General features: G+C 38.0%; 1 protein-coding gene across 6 annotated transcripts in view; it reads right to left on the bottom strand.

Moving 5' to 3' along the window:
- Positions 1–19144, bottom strand: part of LOC121373100 (myosin-VIIa-like) — a 138680-nt gene that overhangs the window by 83891 nt on the left and 35645 nt on the right. For all 6 annotated transcript variants that reach the window (XM_041499599.1, XM_041499550.1, XM_041499572.1 and 3 more), the window contains one exon: positions 11418–11496. In XM_041499599.1, the coding sequence (XP_041355533.1) occupies positions 11418–11435 (18 nt within the window). In that variant the 5' untranslated portion in view covers positions 11436–11496. The remainder of the gene's footprint in view (positions 1–11417; positions 11497–19144) is intronic.

Here is a 19144-nt window from a genome sequence, read left to right as displayed (position 1 = left end):
GAGAGAGAGAGGAGCGGGGTGGGGTGGGGAGGGGAAGACGCACACACACAGATAGAGAGAGGAGCGGGGTGGGGTGGGGAGGGGACAACGCACACACCAGACAAACCTGCACCCAAATTCCTTTCGTAAATCGGGTTGGTAAACGCACAATTATGCATGTACGGTTATTGGAGAGAAATGGCATATTTTATGATTATATGTTTTTTCCATATCAAAATCAAATGAAGATGTAAATGACAGCCCTATATAAAACCCGCACTCAATCCTTTTGTAATTGCTGACAAGTTTTCAGTTATTAAAAAAAGCTCCTAGACAAAATAACATAGGACCGTTGGTAAAAAAGATAAACTAGTAAGCATACTGGTACAGCTATTGGAACACAGGTAAATGAGGGATATATATATAATATACCCTTAACAACAACAGTCCCAGATAAATCAGGTACCCAAGTTTCTTTTGGAACTCACGCCAGCTCACAATAACTATTAACAAAGGAGTTATGAAACGAAATAACAGGTGATCGTTGGTCAAATCGACGGTAAATGGTGGCTAGAGAGAATACACTAGTAACAACAACAGCCCCAGATAAAACCTGTACCCAAGTTCCTTTTTGAAATTACGCCAGCTCACATATTAACAAAGCAGCACACAAATGATCGGCGATCGTTGGTAAAATCAGCGGTAAACAAGTATACAATGTTGGGTTGTTTTTTTTTGTTTTGTTTTTACCAATGTTAATGATACAGCTAGTAGAGAAAATGTAATTGGGGGCTAGAGATAATATAACTTTGGTTGGTTCGCATACTGTATGTACTACCCTGTCTGTGGAATGGTGCATATAAAAAGTCCCTTGCTGCTAATTAAAAAGAGTAGCTAATGAAGTGGAGGCAGCGGGTTTCTTCTCTCAATATCTGTGTGGTCCTTAACCATATGTCTGACACCATATAACTGTAAATAAAATGTGTTGAGTGCGTCGTTAAATAAAACATTTCCTTCCTTCCTTGCCTACTGCACACTAAAATATTATAAGCAAATCACCTTACCTGATGCCACCTAATACATTTCATACTGATCTAATCACTCTGGTGGTGTTCTTATATATAAAAGAACCATTAATAAATACATGTATGCATAGACATGAACAAACTAAAAAAACAAACATTATGCAGCACATTTAATATTTAGTTAGTAATTTAATCCCTCACAATGATTTTTATTCGACATCTGTTTAAGATATTGTCTACTTGAATTGTGGAGCAATGTTTTTTCACAAGCATGTTCAGCATTCAGATAAAGTGTTTAATATATTGACTACAGTTCAGCCAGCCTGTACACAGGTATCTTAACCTCACATAAATCAATAAGTGACCAGGGCCCATGTTTATAAAACTTTTAGAGTCCAGACTCAATCTTTAATGACGTCACATGCACACAATTTGTATGGCGTTGTCATGCCATTACTATCTCAGACTCTATTAGAGTCTCGAGTCTAGACTCTAAAACGTTTTATAAGCACCAGGCCAGGTATATCTCCTCGTGCAGATCACATGGACCAAGTCAAAGGAAAATGTTTTATTTATCGATGCACTCAACACATTTTATTTATTACGGTTATAGGACCACACAGATATTGAGAGAGGAAACCCGCTGTCACCACTTCATGGGCTACTCTTTTCGATTAGCAGCAAGGGATCTTTTATATGCATCAACCCACAGACAGGGTAGTACATATGCCAGTCATGGTGCACTGGCTGGAACGAGAAATAGCTCAATGGCCCACCGACAAGGATCGATCCTGGACCGACCGCACATTGAGTGAACACTTTACCACTGGGCTACGACCCGCCCCCTGGACCAAGTCAAAAGCATGGGTGACGTATGATATACTGACAGGTCAGAGACTGAAATCTCTAAACCGTGGTTTGAGTCCAGGACCCATATTCACAAAAAGGTGTAAATTTACGTCTACGACTAGTACTTACGTCTGCCGTAGATTTATGTTTACGTGCAAGAAGCACCTTATTCTCAAAGACGGTCGTAAATGTAAACGTAACTTAGTTGGATTTACCACTCTCACCAGAGAAATAAAAAAAAAACACATTAGAAACGATGGCTATCAGATAAATAACAAATGCGCAAAATGCAATTTCATTTGTCTTCTGCTAACAATAACATCGCAAATATTGGCAAGGGAGAAAAAAAAAGGTTAATCAAATTGATTTGTGGACTTTTTTCCTTTTTTTCTGTAATTTTTTCATCCAGCAGTGTTTCCTGCATGCTTAGAAATGTCGGAAATTGCATTGATTTACAATGACCATATGAAGTTGTTAATTATTTCTTATTAGATGTCATACTGCACTGAAAAAGATAGAACAAAAAAACAAACTCAGAGCTAGACAATTCATAGCAGGGGGGTGGGGTGGGGGTGGGGGTGGGGGAATTGATTGATCCATGCAGGACGATTGTTACAAATTGTTCAGGTTACAGCAAGTAGTGTACTCTGGGGGATTTTCTCGCTTTTTCAAAACTCAAACCAATGATTGTCAAAGCTAGCTGCGCAGGAAACTGCCATTTTACCATGACGTTTCTTTCAGACTTGCTACATTGCATGCAGGAAACTGCCATTTTACCATGACGTTTCTTTCAGACTTGCTACATTGCATGCAGGAAACTGCCATTTTACCATGACGTTTCTTTCAGACTTGCTACACTGCATGCAGGAAATTGCCATTTTCAGCATTGGCACAACAAAGTTTGTTTGCTTTGTTTAATGACACCACTAGAGCACATTGATTTATTAATCATCAACTATTGGATGTCAAATATTTGGTAATTTTGACATATAGTCTTAGAGAGGAAACCAGAAATATTTTTTTTAGTAGTAGCAAGGTATCTTAATTTTAGGTGCACCATATCACAGACAGGATAGCTAGCAAATACCACAGTATTTCATATACCAGTTGTGGTGCACTGCATATACCACTGCCTTAATATACAATGCACTAGTTATGGTGCAATGGCTTGAACGAGAAATAACCCAAATGCACCCACCGAAGGGGATCGACCCTAAGACTGACCACTCACAAGGCAAGCACTTTAACAATGAGCTACAGCCCACCCCCACTGGCACAACAAGGTTTCTTTCAGACTATAGTATATAGCTACACATGTACATGTATGTATTTTACCATCGGCACAGCATTTCGTTTAGAATACATATATGAAAGCAGGAAAGTGCCATTTTCATCATCACCAAAACGTTTCTTTCAGATTAGCTACATGTACATACATTTATGCAGGAAACTGTCATTTTTACCATCACCACAATGACGTTTCTTTTAGACTATAGCTACATGTATGCAGGAAACTGCCATTTTTACCATCGCCACAATGACGTTTCTTTTAGACTATAGCTACATTTATGCAGGAAACTGTCATTTTTACCATCGTCACAATGACGTTTCTTTTAGACTATAGCTACATGTATGCAGGAAACTGCCATTTTTACCACTGGCACAACCACGACATTTCTCGCAGACTAGCTATGCAGGAAACTGCTGTAGCTGCCGCTCTGGTTTCAGCAACATTTGAGCACACTGCACCACCTGAACACTGCTAGTGTCAACACGTCATGAGATCTCCGTGTTTGGCTTAGATTTGTCGGGGGTCCACAGGGATTTGTTCAGTTGCAGGCAAATCAACACTGACATCAGCAACAAGATGTTGAGTCCAAGCTGCACAGAATATCTCGGTGCATTCATCAAGTGCATGCGCTAGATGTATCAACAAACAAAGACGTAACAGAGGAAAATATCTCGGTGCATTCATCAAGTGCATGCGCTAGATGTATCAACAAACAAAGACGTAACAGAGGAAAATATCTCGGTGCATTCATCAAGTGCATGCGCTAGATGTATCAACAAACAAAGACGTAACAGAGGAAAATATCTCGGTGCATTCATCAAGTGCATGCGCTAGATGTATCAACAAACAAAGACGTAACAGAGGAAAATATCTCGGTGCATTCATCAAGTGCATGCGCTAGATGTATCAACAAACAAAGACGTAACAGAGGAAAATATCTCGGTGCATTCATCAAGTGCATGCGCTAGATGTATCAACAAACAAAGACGTAACAGAGGAAAATATCTCGGTGCATTCATCAAGTGCATGCGCTAGATGTATCAACAAACAAAGACGTAACAGAGGAAAATATCTCGGTGCATTCATCAAGTGCATGCGCTAGATGTATCAACAAACAAAGACGTAACAGAGGAAAATATCTCGGTGCATTCATCAAGTGCATGCGCTAGATGTATCAACAAACAAAGACGTAACAGAGGAAAATATCTCGGTGCATTCATCAAGTGCATGCGCTAGATGTATCAACAAACAAAGACGTAACAGAGGAAAATATCTCGGTGCATTCATCAAGTGCATGCGCTAGATGTATCAACAAACAAAGACGTAACAGAGGAAAATATCTCGGTGCATTCATCAAGTGCATGCGCTAGATGTATCAACAAACAAAGACGTAACAGAGGAAAATATCTCGGTGCATTCATCAAGTGCATGCGCTAGATGTATCAACAAACAAAGACGTAACAGAGGAAAATATCTCGGTGCATTCATCAAGTGCATGCGCTAGATGTATCAACAAACAAAGACGTAACAGAGGAAAATATCTCGGTGCATTCATCAAGTGCATGCGCTAGATGTATCAACAAACAAAGACGTAACAGAGGAAAATATCTCGGTGCATTCATCAAGTGCATGCGCTAGATGTATCAACAAACAAAGACGTAACGGAGGAAAATATCTCGGTGCATTCATCAAGTGCATGCGCTAGATGTATCAACAAACAAAGACGTAACAGAGGAAAATATCTCGGTGCATTCATCAAGTGCATGCGCTAGATGTATCAACAAACAAAGACGTAACGGAGGAAAATATCTCGGTGCATTCATCAAGTGCATGCGCTAGATGTATCAACAAACAAAGACGTAACAGAGGAAAATATCTCGGTGCATTCATCAAGTGCATGCGCTAGATGTATCAACAAACAAAGACGTAACGGAGGAAAATATCTCGGTGCATTCATCAAGTGCATGCGCTAGATGTATCAACAAACAAAGACGTAACAGAGGAGAATATCTCGGTGCATTCATCAAGTGCATGCGCTAGATGTATCAACAAACAAAGACGTAACAGAGGAGAATATCTCGGTGCATTCATCAAGTGCATGCGCTAGATGTATCAACAAACAAAGACGTAACAGAGGAAAATATCTCGGTGCATTCATCAAGTGCATGCGCTAGATGTATCAACAAACAAAGACGTAACAGAGGAAAATATCTCGGTGCATTCATCAAGTGCATGCGCTAGATGTATCAACAAACAAAGACGTAACAGAGGAAAATATCTCGGTGCATTCATCAAGTGCATGCGCTAGATGTATCAACAAACAAAGACGTAACAGAGGAAAATATCTCGGTGCATTCATCAAGTGCATGCGCTAGATGTATCAACAAACAAAGACGTAACAGAGGAAAATATCTCGGTGCATTCATCAAGTGCATGCGCTAGATGTATCAACAAACAAAGACGTAACAGAGGAAAATATCTCGGTGCATTCATCAAGTGCATGCGCTAGATGTATCAACAAACAAAGACGTAACAGAGGAAAATATCTCGGTGCATTCATCAAGTGCATGCGCTAGATGTATCAACAAACAAAGACGTAACGGAGGAAAATGAAAAGGATACGAGTATTCTTCTCATTTTTTCGTTTCCTCTGCTTCGACTTTGTTTAGTGACACCTCAGCACATTTCAAACTACGTCTATTTGAGGTCTAATGTGGTTAGTACTGCACAGAATAGCTCAGTGCATTCATCAAGTGCATGAGGCGAGACGTAGCCCAGTGGTAAAGCGCTCACTTGATGCGCGACCGGTTTGGGATTGATCCCCGTCAGTGGGCCCATTGGGATATTTCTCCAGCTAGTGCACCAAGACTATGGGATGGTGCATATAAATGATCCCTTCCTGCGAATCGAAATGGGTAGCCCATGAACTGGCAACAGCGGGTTTCCTCCCTCCATACTGTGTGGTCCTTAACCATATGTCCGACGCCATATAACCGTAAATAAAATGTGTTGAGTGCGCCGTTAAATAAAACATTTCCTTCCTTCATCAAGTACATGTGCTAGACGTATCTAGAAAAAAACAGAGGAAATGAACAGGAGAGGAATATTTGTTTAACGATACCTCAGCACATTTCAAACTATGCAGGGCTCACCCTGCCCATAACTGATTTTTTTTTTTTTTTTAATCCCACTGCCCCCTTTCCTTTCTCTTCTTTGAATTCCTTATCTCATTTCTTCCCGATCTGGCAACTCCTATCTTTCAACTTCTTTTGCTGTCCACCTCCACATCCCAGTCCTTGTCTGTCCAACTGCGACAGGTGCTTGTCTCTTGTGGCTATCTGTGCCACACACCTGCCATTCCCAGTCAGCTTTTACAATGTAGCTGTGGGCTTAGTCTGACCACTTCAGGGAGTGTTCATTACTAAATTTACCAATTGCTAATCTCTACACAAAAATGGCTATAACATTCAACATTTGGCTAATAAAATGTTGTTTAAATTAGCCTCATGTTAATCATTGTCAAACAAATATTCTACATGTACATATTTGAAAATTGGCTAAAACAAATTTCTTTCTAGTGTGACCCTTGCTACAGCTATTTGTATTTCGTGTTTAATGTGGTTATTACTTTACAGAATTTCTCCGGATATTTTTCAAGTCCATGTGCTAGACGTATCATTAAACAAAGAAGGAAGGAAGGAAATATTTTATTTAACGACGCACTCAACACATTTTATTTACAGTTATATGGCATCAGATATATGGATAAGTTCCATGCAGGTATTGAGAGAGGAAACCCCCTGCCGCCACTTTATGGGCTACTCTTTCCGATTAGTAGCAATGGATCTTTTATATGCACCATCTCACAGACAGGGTAGTACATACCACGGTCCACCCCACCCCCCCTCCCCCACCCCACCATGGAATTGTGGACTGGCTATGCCAGAATCCGAATCCATGGTGGGCGTGCCCGAACCGTAAGGATGTGGTCATGTTAATATAGTTCCCTTCCCTTCCATACCATGGCCTTTGTTACACCAGTTGTGGAGCACTGGCTGGAACGAGATCCTAGACCGACCACCCATCAAGTGAATGCTTTACCACTAAACCCGCAATAAACAAAGATGTAACAGGAAATGAAGTGGAAGAAGAATTTGTGTTTTTATAATGACACCTTAGCACATATCAAACTGCTCATTTCTGAATCAGGTCAGGTCGGGTCTTAGTGTTTAACGTGCACATTCAGAACAAGCTGTTTTAACGCACGCCTGGCATGGGCACTGGTGGCAGCCTTGGCTGGCTCCTCCGTCCTGGACAGGAAAGGGGTGGGGTGGTAAGGAGGGGGAGGTAACACCTGCACTGGCAGGTGCAAGGGAACACCAGCAGCCTGACCAGGCCCGGTAACAGGCGGAAGGTGGTTTGGTGCTATGGAATTTGAATGATGTCCCGTAGGATTATTATAACCAAAGAGAAATGATGCGCATTTGTATGAATGAAGTTAGGCGCAATTATGAACGGTCCGTCAAAAGGTAAAAAGGGAGCTACATACAGTAGCCTATTGGTAATTTTTATACAAAGTGATGAACTCTCTGCCAGGAATACAGTCAACGTTGCCATTAAGGGTTTCGGCTGCAGTCACCATTTGCTATTACTGTTTAATAGACAATTTGGCGAATTGTTTTGAAGTTTAATAGACAATTTGGCAAATTGTTTTGAAGTTTAACAGACAATTTGGCGAATTGTTTTGCTCACCCAGAGCTAGCCCTGCTGTTTGTGTGATCCCACATTTTGTTTCCTTCAGTATATTTATATATACCCAGTCAGTCATGAGATATGATTTATTATTGTCCAGCCAGCAGGAATAAAAAGAGGATGACACCTTCCGCCCCTGAATGTGTGTGAAAATGATCTGTATCGAGTGACATGGATCAGGTATCTTGTAATAACAATAATTAAATAGATTCTGTGAAACTGGGGTCTGCTCACCGTTTCATATGACTGAGTCCAAACAGTAGGGACAGCTTTTAAACAAAAATTCAAACTCGGTGAAACCTGATCCGTCTTTGATTATTAGCCGACATGTAGGCAGTCGGTTAGAGTTATTTTACTTTTTAAATATATTGTAAATAAATTAATAACAATATGGAACAGCATAAAAAAAAAAAAAAAGGAAATTATGCAGGGAAAAAGAAAAAAAATGAAAGTTTGTTTTGTTTTAACGACTCCACTCGTAGTCAAGAGGAAACCGACTACATTTTTCTCATGCTGCAAGGGATCTTTTATATGCACTTTCCACAGATAGGAAAACACATACCACAGCCTTTGTCAAGTTGTGGTGCACTGGTTGGAACGAGAAAAACCCTAATCAGTTGAACGGATCCACCAAGGTGGTTCGATCCTGCGACGCAAGCACCTCAGACAAGCACTCAACCGACAGCTATTTCTCGCCCCCAATAAAAAGAAAACAGAAAAGGTAATTATGAAAAAGTTTGTTTGTTTTGTTCAACAACACCACTAGAGCACATTGATTTATTAATCATTGGCTACTGGATGTCAAACATTTGGTAATTTTGACATAGTCTTAGAGAAAGAAAGAAAGGTTTTATTTAACAATGCACTCAACACATTTTAATTACGGTTATATGGCGTCAGATAGTCTTAGAGAGGCAGGACAACCAATTTTTGAGACAGGCATTTAATAAAACAAAGAAAATGCAAGGTGTAAGTTGTAGGTTGTTTTTTATTTAAAACATGAAATATAGGATCACTTATGGATACTAAACCCAGGACTAGCTCTGGGTAAGCAAAACATTTCACCAAATTGTCTAGTAAACTTAATTATTGCAGAAATCAACAGTTATTTTCTAAAAAAAATTCAATTATAACATGAAATTATGTCACTAAATTAAAATAAAATTCACCAACTGAGTGCCAGAGTTAGCCCTGTAAACCTACATTGTACTGAATGATGTCAGGCCTTTTCAGGGAACAATCTTGATTAGCAATATTTCTAGTCAATTGAAAATTGATTAGCAATGACTGTTTGATGTTTTAAAACCAATAATACTGCACATCCCTAAATAGAACCAGTCTCATCCTTAAACAGACAAGATTGAATATTTCAGCCATTTCATTAAATAACACGTCTGGCCGATTAACCATTAAATATAAATATCATTATACTGGGATAGGACATAGCCCAGTGGTAAAGCACTTTCCTGATGTGCAATCCATCTAAGATCAATGCCCATCAGTGAGCTATTTCTTGTTCCAGCCAGTGCTCCACAACTGGTACAATAAAGGTCATACAGTAGTATATACTACCCTGTTTGTGGAATAATGCATATAAAAGATCCTTTAAAACGTTAACACATGGCAGGTCAACAGCGGCTTTTCACTGTTATTTGCAGTCCAGGGCCCAATTCCACAAAGCGATCTTAGCCCTAAGATCAACTTTAGTGCATATGCACTTAAGGTAATCTTAGGGCAAAGATCGCTTTGTGGAACGGGGCCCTGAACTATATGTCCGATGCCATGTAACCATCAATAAAAATATGTTGAGTGCATTGTTAAATGAAACATTTCTTACTTCCATACTACAGTGGTCTCTCCAGTATTCAGGAAAGGGATGGAGGGAATCGGTAGAGCTGGTTCCACTTATAGGAAGGTATGGTACCTAAGATTTGCAGGGTACAAGTACTTCGAAAATGTCTTGTAAACGACAACGAACCTGAGTATTCTGGTAGTTCAAGATAATGGCAAGACTTGTGATTTTGGATGACAGCCTAAATAAATGGATGGCTGATATTACTATCACTGCCAATGGATGGCAGGTGTATTGGAAATTAATCTTAAGAGATGACGGGCCTGCCATCGCTTATGACATGTAGCAAGACCCCTGTACTATATCAAGGAACATTTTGTTTTGAAATAGTTTGATTAGAACACTTGGTGTACAGAATGAATGAATGTTTAATGAAACCCCAGCACAAAAATATATCGGCTATTGGGCGTCACACAATGGTAAATATAAAAATGAATTGATGATAAACATTAATACAAAAAATTCTAAAATCAAGTTTAAAAAACACATTATAAAAAGAGCTGTGCAAAGGCATCATAGGTACATGTAAGTATGTTAAAATTTCAAATAAAAATCAGTATCTCATAAAGGAAATGTTTTATTTAACAACGCACTCAACACATTTTATTTTCGGTTATATGGCGTCAGACATACATGTATGGTTAAGGACCACACAGCTATTGATAGAGGAAACCTGCTGTCGCCACTTCATGGGCTACTCTTTTCGATTAGCAGCAAAGGATCTTTTATATGCACCATCCCACAGACAGGGTAGTACATACCACAGCCTTTGATATACCAGTTGTGGTGCACAGGCTGGAACGAGAAATAGCTCAATGGGCCCACCGACGCGGATGGATCCCAGACAAAACGCGCATCGAGCAAGCGCTTTACCACTGGGCTACGTCCCATCCCAGAAGTATCTCATAAAAACTTAAAGATAAATTCAGGGTAGAATCGAAAATATTCAATCACATTTTGTCTACCATATAATATCTTCCCTTGTCGGTCCAAGATGACCACACTCCACCAGAATATGGTGAGTTGGTGTACAATTAAAAAGCAACTATTTAATAATTTGGTATTATGTAGTAATCTCTGAAATTTGCAAAGCAAATTGCAACATGATCGATACCGAAAAAATGGTCCCTATATATGATATATAGAGGATTTGTCATGAGTATTTCTTAATATGGAAAATATCAACTGAGTCTATGACGAGGTTGATATTTTACATATTAAAAAACGAGTAGCAAATTCTATTTATCCTATAACACTTCTAAAATAATATTTTAATAATTTTTTTAGTAAATCACAGTGCTAAAGTCGCCGCCATCGATAATATGAAGGAAGGAAGGAAGGAAGAAAATGTTTTATTTAACGATGCACTCAACACATTTTATTTACGGGCATATGGTTAAGGTCGATAATATGATGTCACACGATTAGCACAGATTTGAAAATGTTACGCTCAGGTACACAGGTCTCGTTGGCTTGTAAGCAAATGACCCATTCACAGCAACACATTACCTGGAGACCTTGCAAATTTGCATACCATTATTAACCGGGTTAATAAAGTAAATTATCATATGGGTTTATGACATGGATATCATAGGTAAGTTATCGGATAACTAGTTATATTGTGATTGTGATGTGATGCATTAAAGCAGGCACTGAAATATGTACAAACCTTTCCAAGAATCACCATGTTGACTGTTGGACGGTTACTGAGACAAAGCTAAATCCGGATCCACATGTGTGTACAGCTCCTGAAATAGACAAAGAAAGTTTGTAAGTAAACTAAATTTGAAACTAAAACCATAAATGTACAATATCAAAACTAAATCCACAGCTACACATGTGTATACATGCATACAGCTCCTGCAACAGGCGGAGAAAGTTTGTAAATAAACAAAATGTTAAAATTCAAATATTATATATAAAGCATTTCTGAAAAATCTAAACAGTATTTTAGTTTTGAATGTATAAATGGAAGTCTTTCCATTCAAAGAGATACATGTACCTGCTCTTGTAGCCACCTCAGTAAAGCATCCATCTGTCATTTAAGAAAACACCTTATTATCTAATAATGTCTGTCTGGGATCGATCCCCATCAGTGGGCCCATTGAGCTATTTCTCGTTCCAGCCAATGCACCACAACTGGTACATCAAAGGCCGTGGTATGTGCTATCCTGTCTATGGGATGGTACATATAAAAGATCCCTTGCTGCTAATCGAAAAGAGTAGCCTATGAAGTGGTGACAGCGGGTTTCCTCCCTCAATATCTCTGTGGTCCTTACCCATACATCCGACAACATATAACCATAAATAAAATGTGTTGAGTGCGTCGTTAAATAAAACATTTCCTTCCTTCCTTCCTTATCTAATAATATACTGTGAAAGCCTCTTATTTTTGTGGACTTATATTCTCGTTGGTTTGCTTATGAAAATAATAAAATAAAATATTTTTGGGGGTATGTAAATTTGTGGATCAAACGGGCAGTATTATATATTTGCATTATACATATATGTACATACAGTAAATGCTATGTAAACTAGGTTAAAATATGCAAGTCCATGTATATTTAAAACTTAATACATGATGCAGAAACACACCTAATGTTATTGTTAATGTTTTGTACAGCGATATGCACCCAGGTGAAAGTCCATGTATGTTTAACACTTAATGTATGCAGAAGCCCACCTAATGTTAATGTTTTATGTACAGCGATATGCACCCATATAATTTTTTTTACAAAGTCTACATGTGTGTTTAACACTGACTTGTATTACATCTGTCTCTATACCTGTTGACCTACATGTCATACATGTGCATGACTAAGAGTTTCACAACACGCATACATGATGGTATATTATACACAACGGTTCCACCTGACTGACTACCATGAAGTAGCAACTTCTTTAATAAACATTCCACAGCCATAGATTACATGCAATATACACTGGACACAAAGAAATAGTCATGTACATGTATATCTCGGTCAAACCCTTGAAGAACACAATTCACAGAGGGTCCCATTTTTTTTAAAGGGGTGAGGGTGGGCGGGGGCAGGTTGATTTTTACCTGAATTAAGCAAAACTGACCGGATGTCAATGACAGAGTTCATTTATATTAGCATTAGTGCCAAACAGTTATACAGAAAAAAGTTTGTTTTGTTTAATGACACCACTAGAGCACATTGATTTGTTAATCATTGGCTATTGGATATCAAATACTTGGTAATTTTGATATAGTCTTAGAGAGGAAACCAGCTATATTTTTTTCCATTAGTAGCAAGGGATCTTTTTTATGCACCATTCCATAGACAGGATAGCACGTACCATAGCATTTGATATACCAATCGTGGTGCACTGGCTGGCTGCAACGAGAAATAGCCCAATCGGCCCACCGACAGGGATCAATCCCAAACCAACCATGCAACAACTGTGCTATCCTGTCTATGGGATGGTGCATATAAAAGATCCCTTACTACTAATGGAAAATGTGGTGGGTTTCCTCTGTCAGATTTTATGTCAAAGTTACGAAATGGTTGACATCCAATAGTCAATGATTAATAAAACAATGTGCTCCAGTGAACAAAGAGTTCATACTGTTAATATTTTTAGCACTACACTATTCACAAATTATGTCACTATTCAGAAACATATCATACAAACTACATCATTATTCAACAACAAAAAAAAAAAAAAAAAAAAAAAAAAAAAAAAACTCTTGGTCCTTTTTCCTTTTAGCCAAAAACCAATTTGAATGCAGAATTTTCTTCTGTTGTCTTTTTTATAAAATTAAAATAGCCTTTACTGGAACTGAAAACATAATACAGTCAAACCTTTCCTAGCAGCCACCTGTATTCAACGGTCACCTGCCTTAAGCGGCCACTTTTTCCCCTCCCAAACGATTTATAACATAAATGCACCTGTAATAAGCGCTCACCTGTCTAACGTGGCCAGCGGCCACTCAAATCGGATCCCAAATTGCTAAAATACCTGTATTAAGCGGCCACAGTAAATGTTTACTATTATATAAAAGGGCTATTTAACAACAGCAATAAGATGCAGCAAATAACTGATCTTCACACCTTCAGGAATACTAGTACCCATTCAGTCCCGACATCTGTACGGTGTATCAATTAAGAAAGTATAACTCTGGAAAGCATCTAATTGCCTCTGGGCAGGCTACACTTGACATTTGTAGATTTACGTACTATGACAATACATCGCATGAAGTAGAAATTAAATAATTAAATGGAAAGAAAAAAAAAAAATTGTTGAGAACGCTTAATTTAATACATTCCAGTTGCAGTTTTTCCTGAAGGAGGTAACATGTCAAAAATGTATTTATAGTAAACTGTGAAGCACACATCCATTAATTAGCAGTACAGACGTTAAAACAAGAAATTTCAACATATATTTTAAAGACTATATGTCGCAACCTATAATCAGCGGCCACCTGTCTTAAGCGGCCACTTTTATCTACTACCTTGTGTGACCGCTTAAGACAAGTTTGACTGTATAATGTCATCTCCTCATATTTGACGCCAACCTGGCAAAATCTAATTTCAGGGGGTATTGGTTAAAGTTAAGCTTTATTTAATGTGCCAAGGTGTCATTAAACAAACATTTCTTTCCTTTATTAAGTTCAGTATTAATACATTGAAATGTATATGTATTATGTACCACCACAGTGTAATCATTACCTGTACAGGTATACCTGCCTGCCATCAAGAGAATGGGTTCACTCAATACCATCAGGTGTTACAGCAACTGTCGCCTCAAGGGTTACAGTGCGATGTCATTCTTCTAAGTGGTTTATTACTAATATAAAGGTTATTGATTTCCCTTTAGCTCGAATGGCATGTGAACTATTACGCTTTTATGTACAGTCAAACCAGTCCAGAAGTCACGAGCTGGCTGGCTAGCTTCTTAAAACTGCCATCTCAAGTTTATGTTTAAAGGTTAACTAGGGTCCCATATATGTCTGATGGGATTGGGAAATAGTGCGAGTAAGTCAAGCTCGGGACATGTTTTCAGATCACTGAATGATGCAGCACACCACTGATAAATAGGGAATAACTGGTTACTGTCTTAAGATATTGGCTTTATCCTGCGATGGTTGGAATGGCAAATGCAGGGAGGCTCTATCGAGCTGCATTCGCCATTCGACCTGAGAAGGATAAAGCCGATATCTTAAGACAGTAACCAGTTATTTCTTTTATCCTGCAATCCTACAGGAATATTTGGAAAATTCCAGTTTTGTGTACACAAATAGAGTATTGTCAACCTAGCTAGGCTTTTGTCATATGACGTCATACATGATGCATGACATTCTTTGTAAGACACTAACTACATTCTGACACATTAAAAAAGCATTTCTAATTAACTTTAATTTATAACTAAATATACAAGTTTTGTTTTGTGATTGCAAAACGAAAAGTTATTTGTATTTACTGCATTTTAACAAATGATTTAAAGAGTATGTTTATTGAAAATCTACTCTGAAATACTCGAGTCGAGTCACGCTTATGTCACGTGACCTATATCTTTAGTCAGTGACCGAAAATATAGAGATTTATCTAGTCATGATATCTTGCCAATGTATACAGTGATTGCAGGATAAATAGAGGTTATTACCAGAGTGTTTTTCGGTATCGTCAATATCATATATTAGGAATACATTGTTTTTATTCCTAATATATGATATTGACGATACCGAAATACGCTAGGGTAATAATCTCTTTATAATATACGTGTTTTTGTAAACTGTACACGCAACTTTAATTCCAGTCCGCCATTACCAGATATATTCAACTGATGTAAGAATATGTGGCGCGGTGTATTTTTGAATGGAAATGACGTCAAACTCGAATGACGTCATTTTGGATGTCCTTACATCAAAATAAAGTTATGCTTAAAGTTTTTTTGTTTTCTGAACGCTGGACAGCTTTCAGTGTCAAATTGCCATTGAAATGTTTTTATTTGATGACTATGAATGCATACGTCAATCATGGAGTGTCACCCAAGTACGTTTGCTTAAATGTCAATAAACCTAGTGCCGAGATCTCGACTAATTTACATCTAATTTGCAAAGTTATCAAATTCTTAAAGTATGTGATCTGAAAAATATCACATACTTTGATTGCACTGAAAATGTAAGATATTTATTAGAGCTGACACAATTAAATATATATTAATGGGAATTGTTATATTACAAAATTGGGAATTTTCAGTGCCACTTTCTTTTGGGAAGGGACCTATGCATGTTAGAACCTACAGAACACCTGGACAAATCCCTGTAAAATAATGTTAAAACCAGACAAAACAATTTTTGGGACAAGTAAATGTAGTCAAATATCAGAAGATGACATTACGTGTACATATGTTTTTATTTCCAGTATAACAGCTACATGTATTTCACTTGTAAACAAATTATTGAAAATCCTTCGTTAAAAGTACTTTTACGCTAAAAGGAAAAAGGACAGAGAGTTAATTGTCTTCAATGGTGATGTAATTTGTATGATTTGCTGTAGAGTGGACATACTGAAAACATTAGAATGACGTCAAGTATAAGGCGGCCTTGTTTTTGGAACTTCAGCTTGAACTTTTGTATCAAGCCCCTATACCACTAAGGTTTTAGGCATGTCTATCCCGGGTCCTAGCGGTCTCTGGATTGCCAGGGACTTGATCTGGGACATTGTTTTTGGATAAAGTTACCAACATATTATGTATTAGGTATTTTGTAGGACTCTTTACAATACTTACACTGAACGAAAAAGTAGGAAGGAAGAAAGGAAATGTCATATTTAACGACGCACTCGAACCCATTTTATTGACGGTTATATGGCGTCAGACATATGGTTATGGACCACACAGAGATTGAGACAGGAAACCTGCTGTCGCCACTTCATGGGCTACTCTTTTCGATTAGCAGCAATGGATCTTTTATATGCACCATCCCATAGACAGGATAGCATATACCACAGCCTTTGATGAACCAGTCGTGGTGCACTGGCTGGAGCGAGAAATAGCACAATGGGCCCACCAATGGGGATCGATCCCAAAGCAACCACTCATCAAGCGAGCGCTGTACCACTGGACTACATATGGCCCCGCCAAAAGTAGGAATAACACATTTAATAATTGGGAATATAAAGTATACAGTAAAATATACTGATGGAAAGAAATAAAGAAGGAAAGAAATGTTTTATTTAACGACGCACTCAACACATTTTATTTACGGTTATATGGTGTCAGACATATGGTTATGGACCACACAGATATTGAGGGAGGAAACCCACTGTCGCCACTTCATGAGCTACTCTTTCCGATTAGCAGTAAGGGATCTTTTATTTGCGCTTCCCACAGGCAGGATAGCACAAACCATGGCCTTTGTTGAACCAGTTATGGATCACTGGTCGGTGCAAGTGGTTTACACCTACCCATTGAGCCTTGTGGAGCACTCACTCAGGGTTTGGAGTCGGTATTTGGATTAAAAATCCCATGCCTCGACTGGGATCCGAACCCAGTACCAACCAGCCTGTAGACCGATGGCCTAACCATGATGCCACCGAAGCTGGTCTGATGGAAAGAAATAAAGGATCACATAGATAGCAACAAGAAATAATGACTGCATCAAAAATCATTTCATATTGTCAGACGTTGACTGGGAACACATGGGCAGCACATTCACACTACAGACATTCAATCCCAGATTACAACATGGTATAAAATACAGACATTACTACGCTAGTAGTGAATTAAATTTGGTCTACAAATTGATGTGCTCCCTTATTTCTTTCCATCAGTATAGATTTAAACCATATACAGCTCATACATGTACATGTAATTCATGATTTTGTTATAAAGTTGGCCTTTAATACATGTAGTTACATACATACAGAATATACCTAATGTATCTCATCCACATTAACTAAAGCATATTTTGGGGTTTAGTTGTTTTGGGGGTTTTTCTGGGTGGCGGGGTGTTCATTTTATGGGGGGTTAAAAATTGTCTGTTACATTTTGGGGGAGTAGATACAATAAGTTAAATAAAAAAGAATTATATACATGCATATGTAACTACCAATTTTCCAGCATGTGGTTTTCTTAATTTGTTTCTAAGTATGGACTTTTCCAACAATCATGCAATATGTTCAGTGTCTTTCGCCATCGTCACTAATCTATATAGGCCACATAAAAATATATACTCCCTACCCGCACCCCTAAAAATTTATAATTGACATACATGTGTACATGTACACACATACATGGAGATACATTTTTAAATTACTCTTTCGGGTCTTTCGGAGCTTCCATTTTATATCAAGTTTATGTCCCGAGTAAAATAATTTTCAATTGTTATGAGTTTCAATTAGCAAGTGACAATGAAAATTATGTCATGAGTGATATAAACATGAGTTTAATATCCTATTTATTACCCATAATTGATTTCAATTTATAGCACTGAACTCATTTCACTGATGTTCTGGTAGTGTTGTGGTGTGGTAGATTGTCGTATGATGTCATGGTGTTATATATATATATATATATATATATATATTCCAACTGACATTTTAGTGGACAACACTTTGATGTGAACCAAGACATTTTTAACCATATTGGTAATAAATTATTTATATTGTTAAAATAAGTTTACATACAGTTGGCATGATGATTTATGAAAAAAATAAAAATAATAATGATAATATTTTGTGGGTGTATATTATTTTTCATTTTAAAGTCCAATAGAAGTGCACTTTGCGACAGTTGTCTTGAGAAGTGCAATAAAAAAATATAAAAAACATATCAAACATGTCTAAAGATTTATACACATGTGTTAAGCTGACAATATATCTGCATATAGCGCCAACACCCAAGTTAATTAAACCTGTAGGTGTGTTCGTATTGCACATTAGTTATGATATTATAATACAGAGCGGTGAGACAGAAGATTTATTTCACAAAGCCCCACCCAACAACATGTCAGTCACCTATAGTCATGCACCACTCTCTGAATTTACTTCACAAAGCCCCACCCAACAACATGTCAGTCACCTATAGTCATGCACCACTCTCTGAATTTACTTCACAAAGCCCCACCCAACAACATGTCAGTCACCTATAGTCATGCACCACTCTCTGAATTTACTTCACAAAGCCCCACCCAACAACATGTCAGTCACCTATAGTCATGCACCACTCTCTGAATTTATTTCACAAAGCCCCACCCAACAACATGTCAGTCACCTATAGTCATGCACCACTCTCTGAATTTACTTCACAAAGCCCCACCCAACAACATGTCAGTCACCTATAGTCATGCACCACTCTCTGAATTTACTTCACAAAGCCCCACCCAACAACATGTCAGTCACCTATAGTCATGCACCACTCTCTGAATTT

Source organism: Gigantopelta aegis, chromosome 1, assembly GCF_016097555.1.
Source record: "Gigantopelta aegis isolate Gae_Host chromosome 1, Gae_host_genome, whole genome shotgun sequence".
NCBI classification, from domain to species: Eukaryota; Metazoa; Mollusca; class Gastropoda; order Neomphalida; family Peltospiridae; genus Gigantopelta; species Gigantopelta aegis.
Note: the sequence above shows the minus strand (reverse complement) of the source record. Positions and strands in the feature narration are given on the sequence as shown.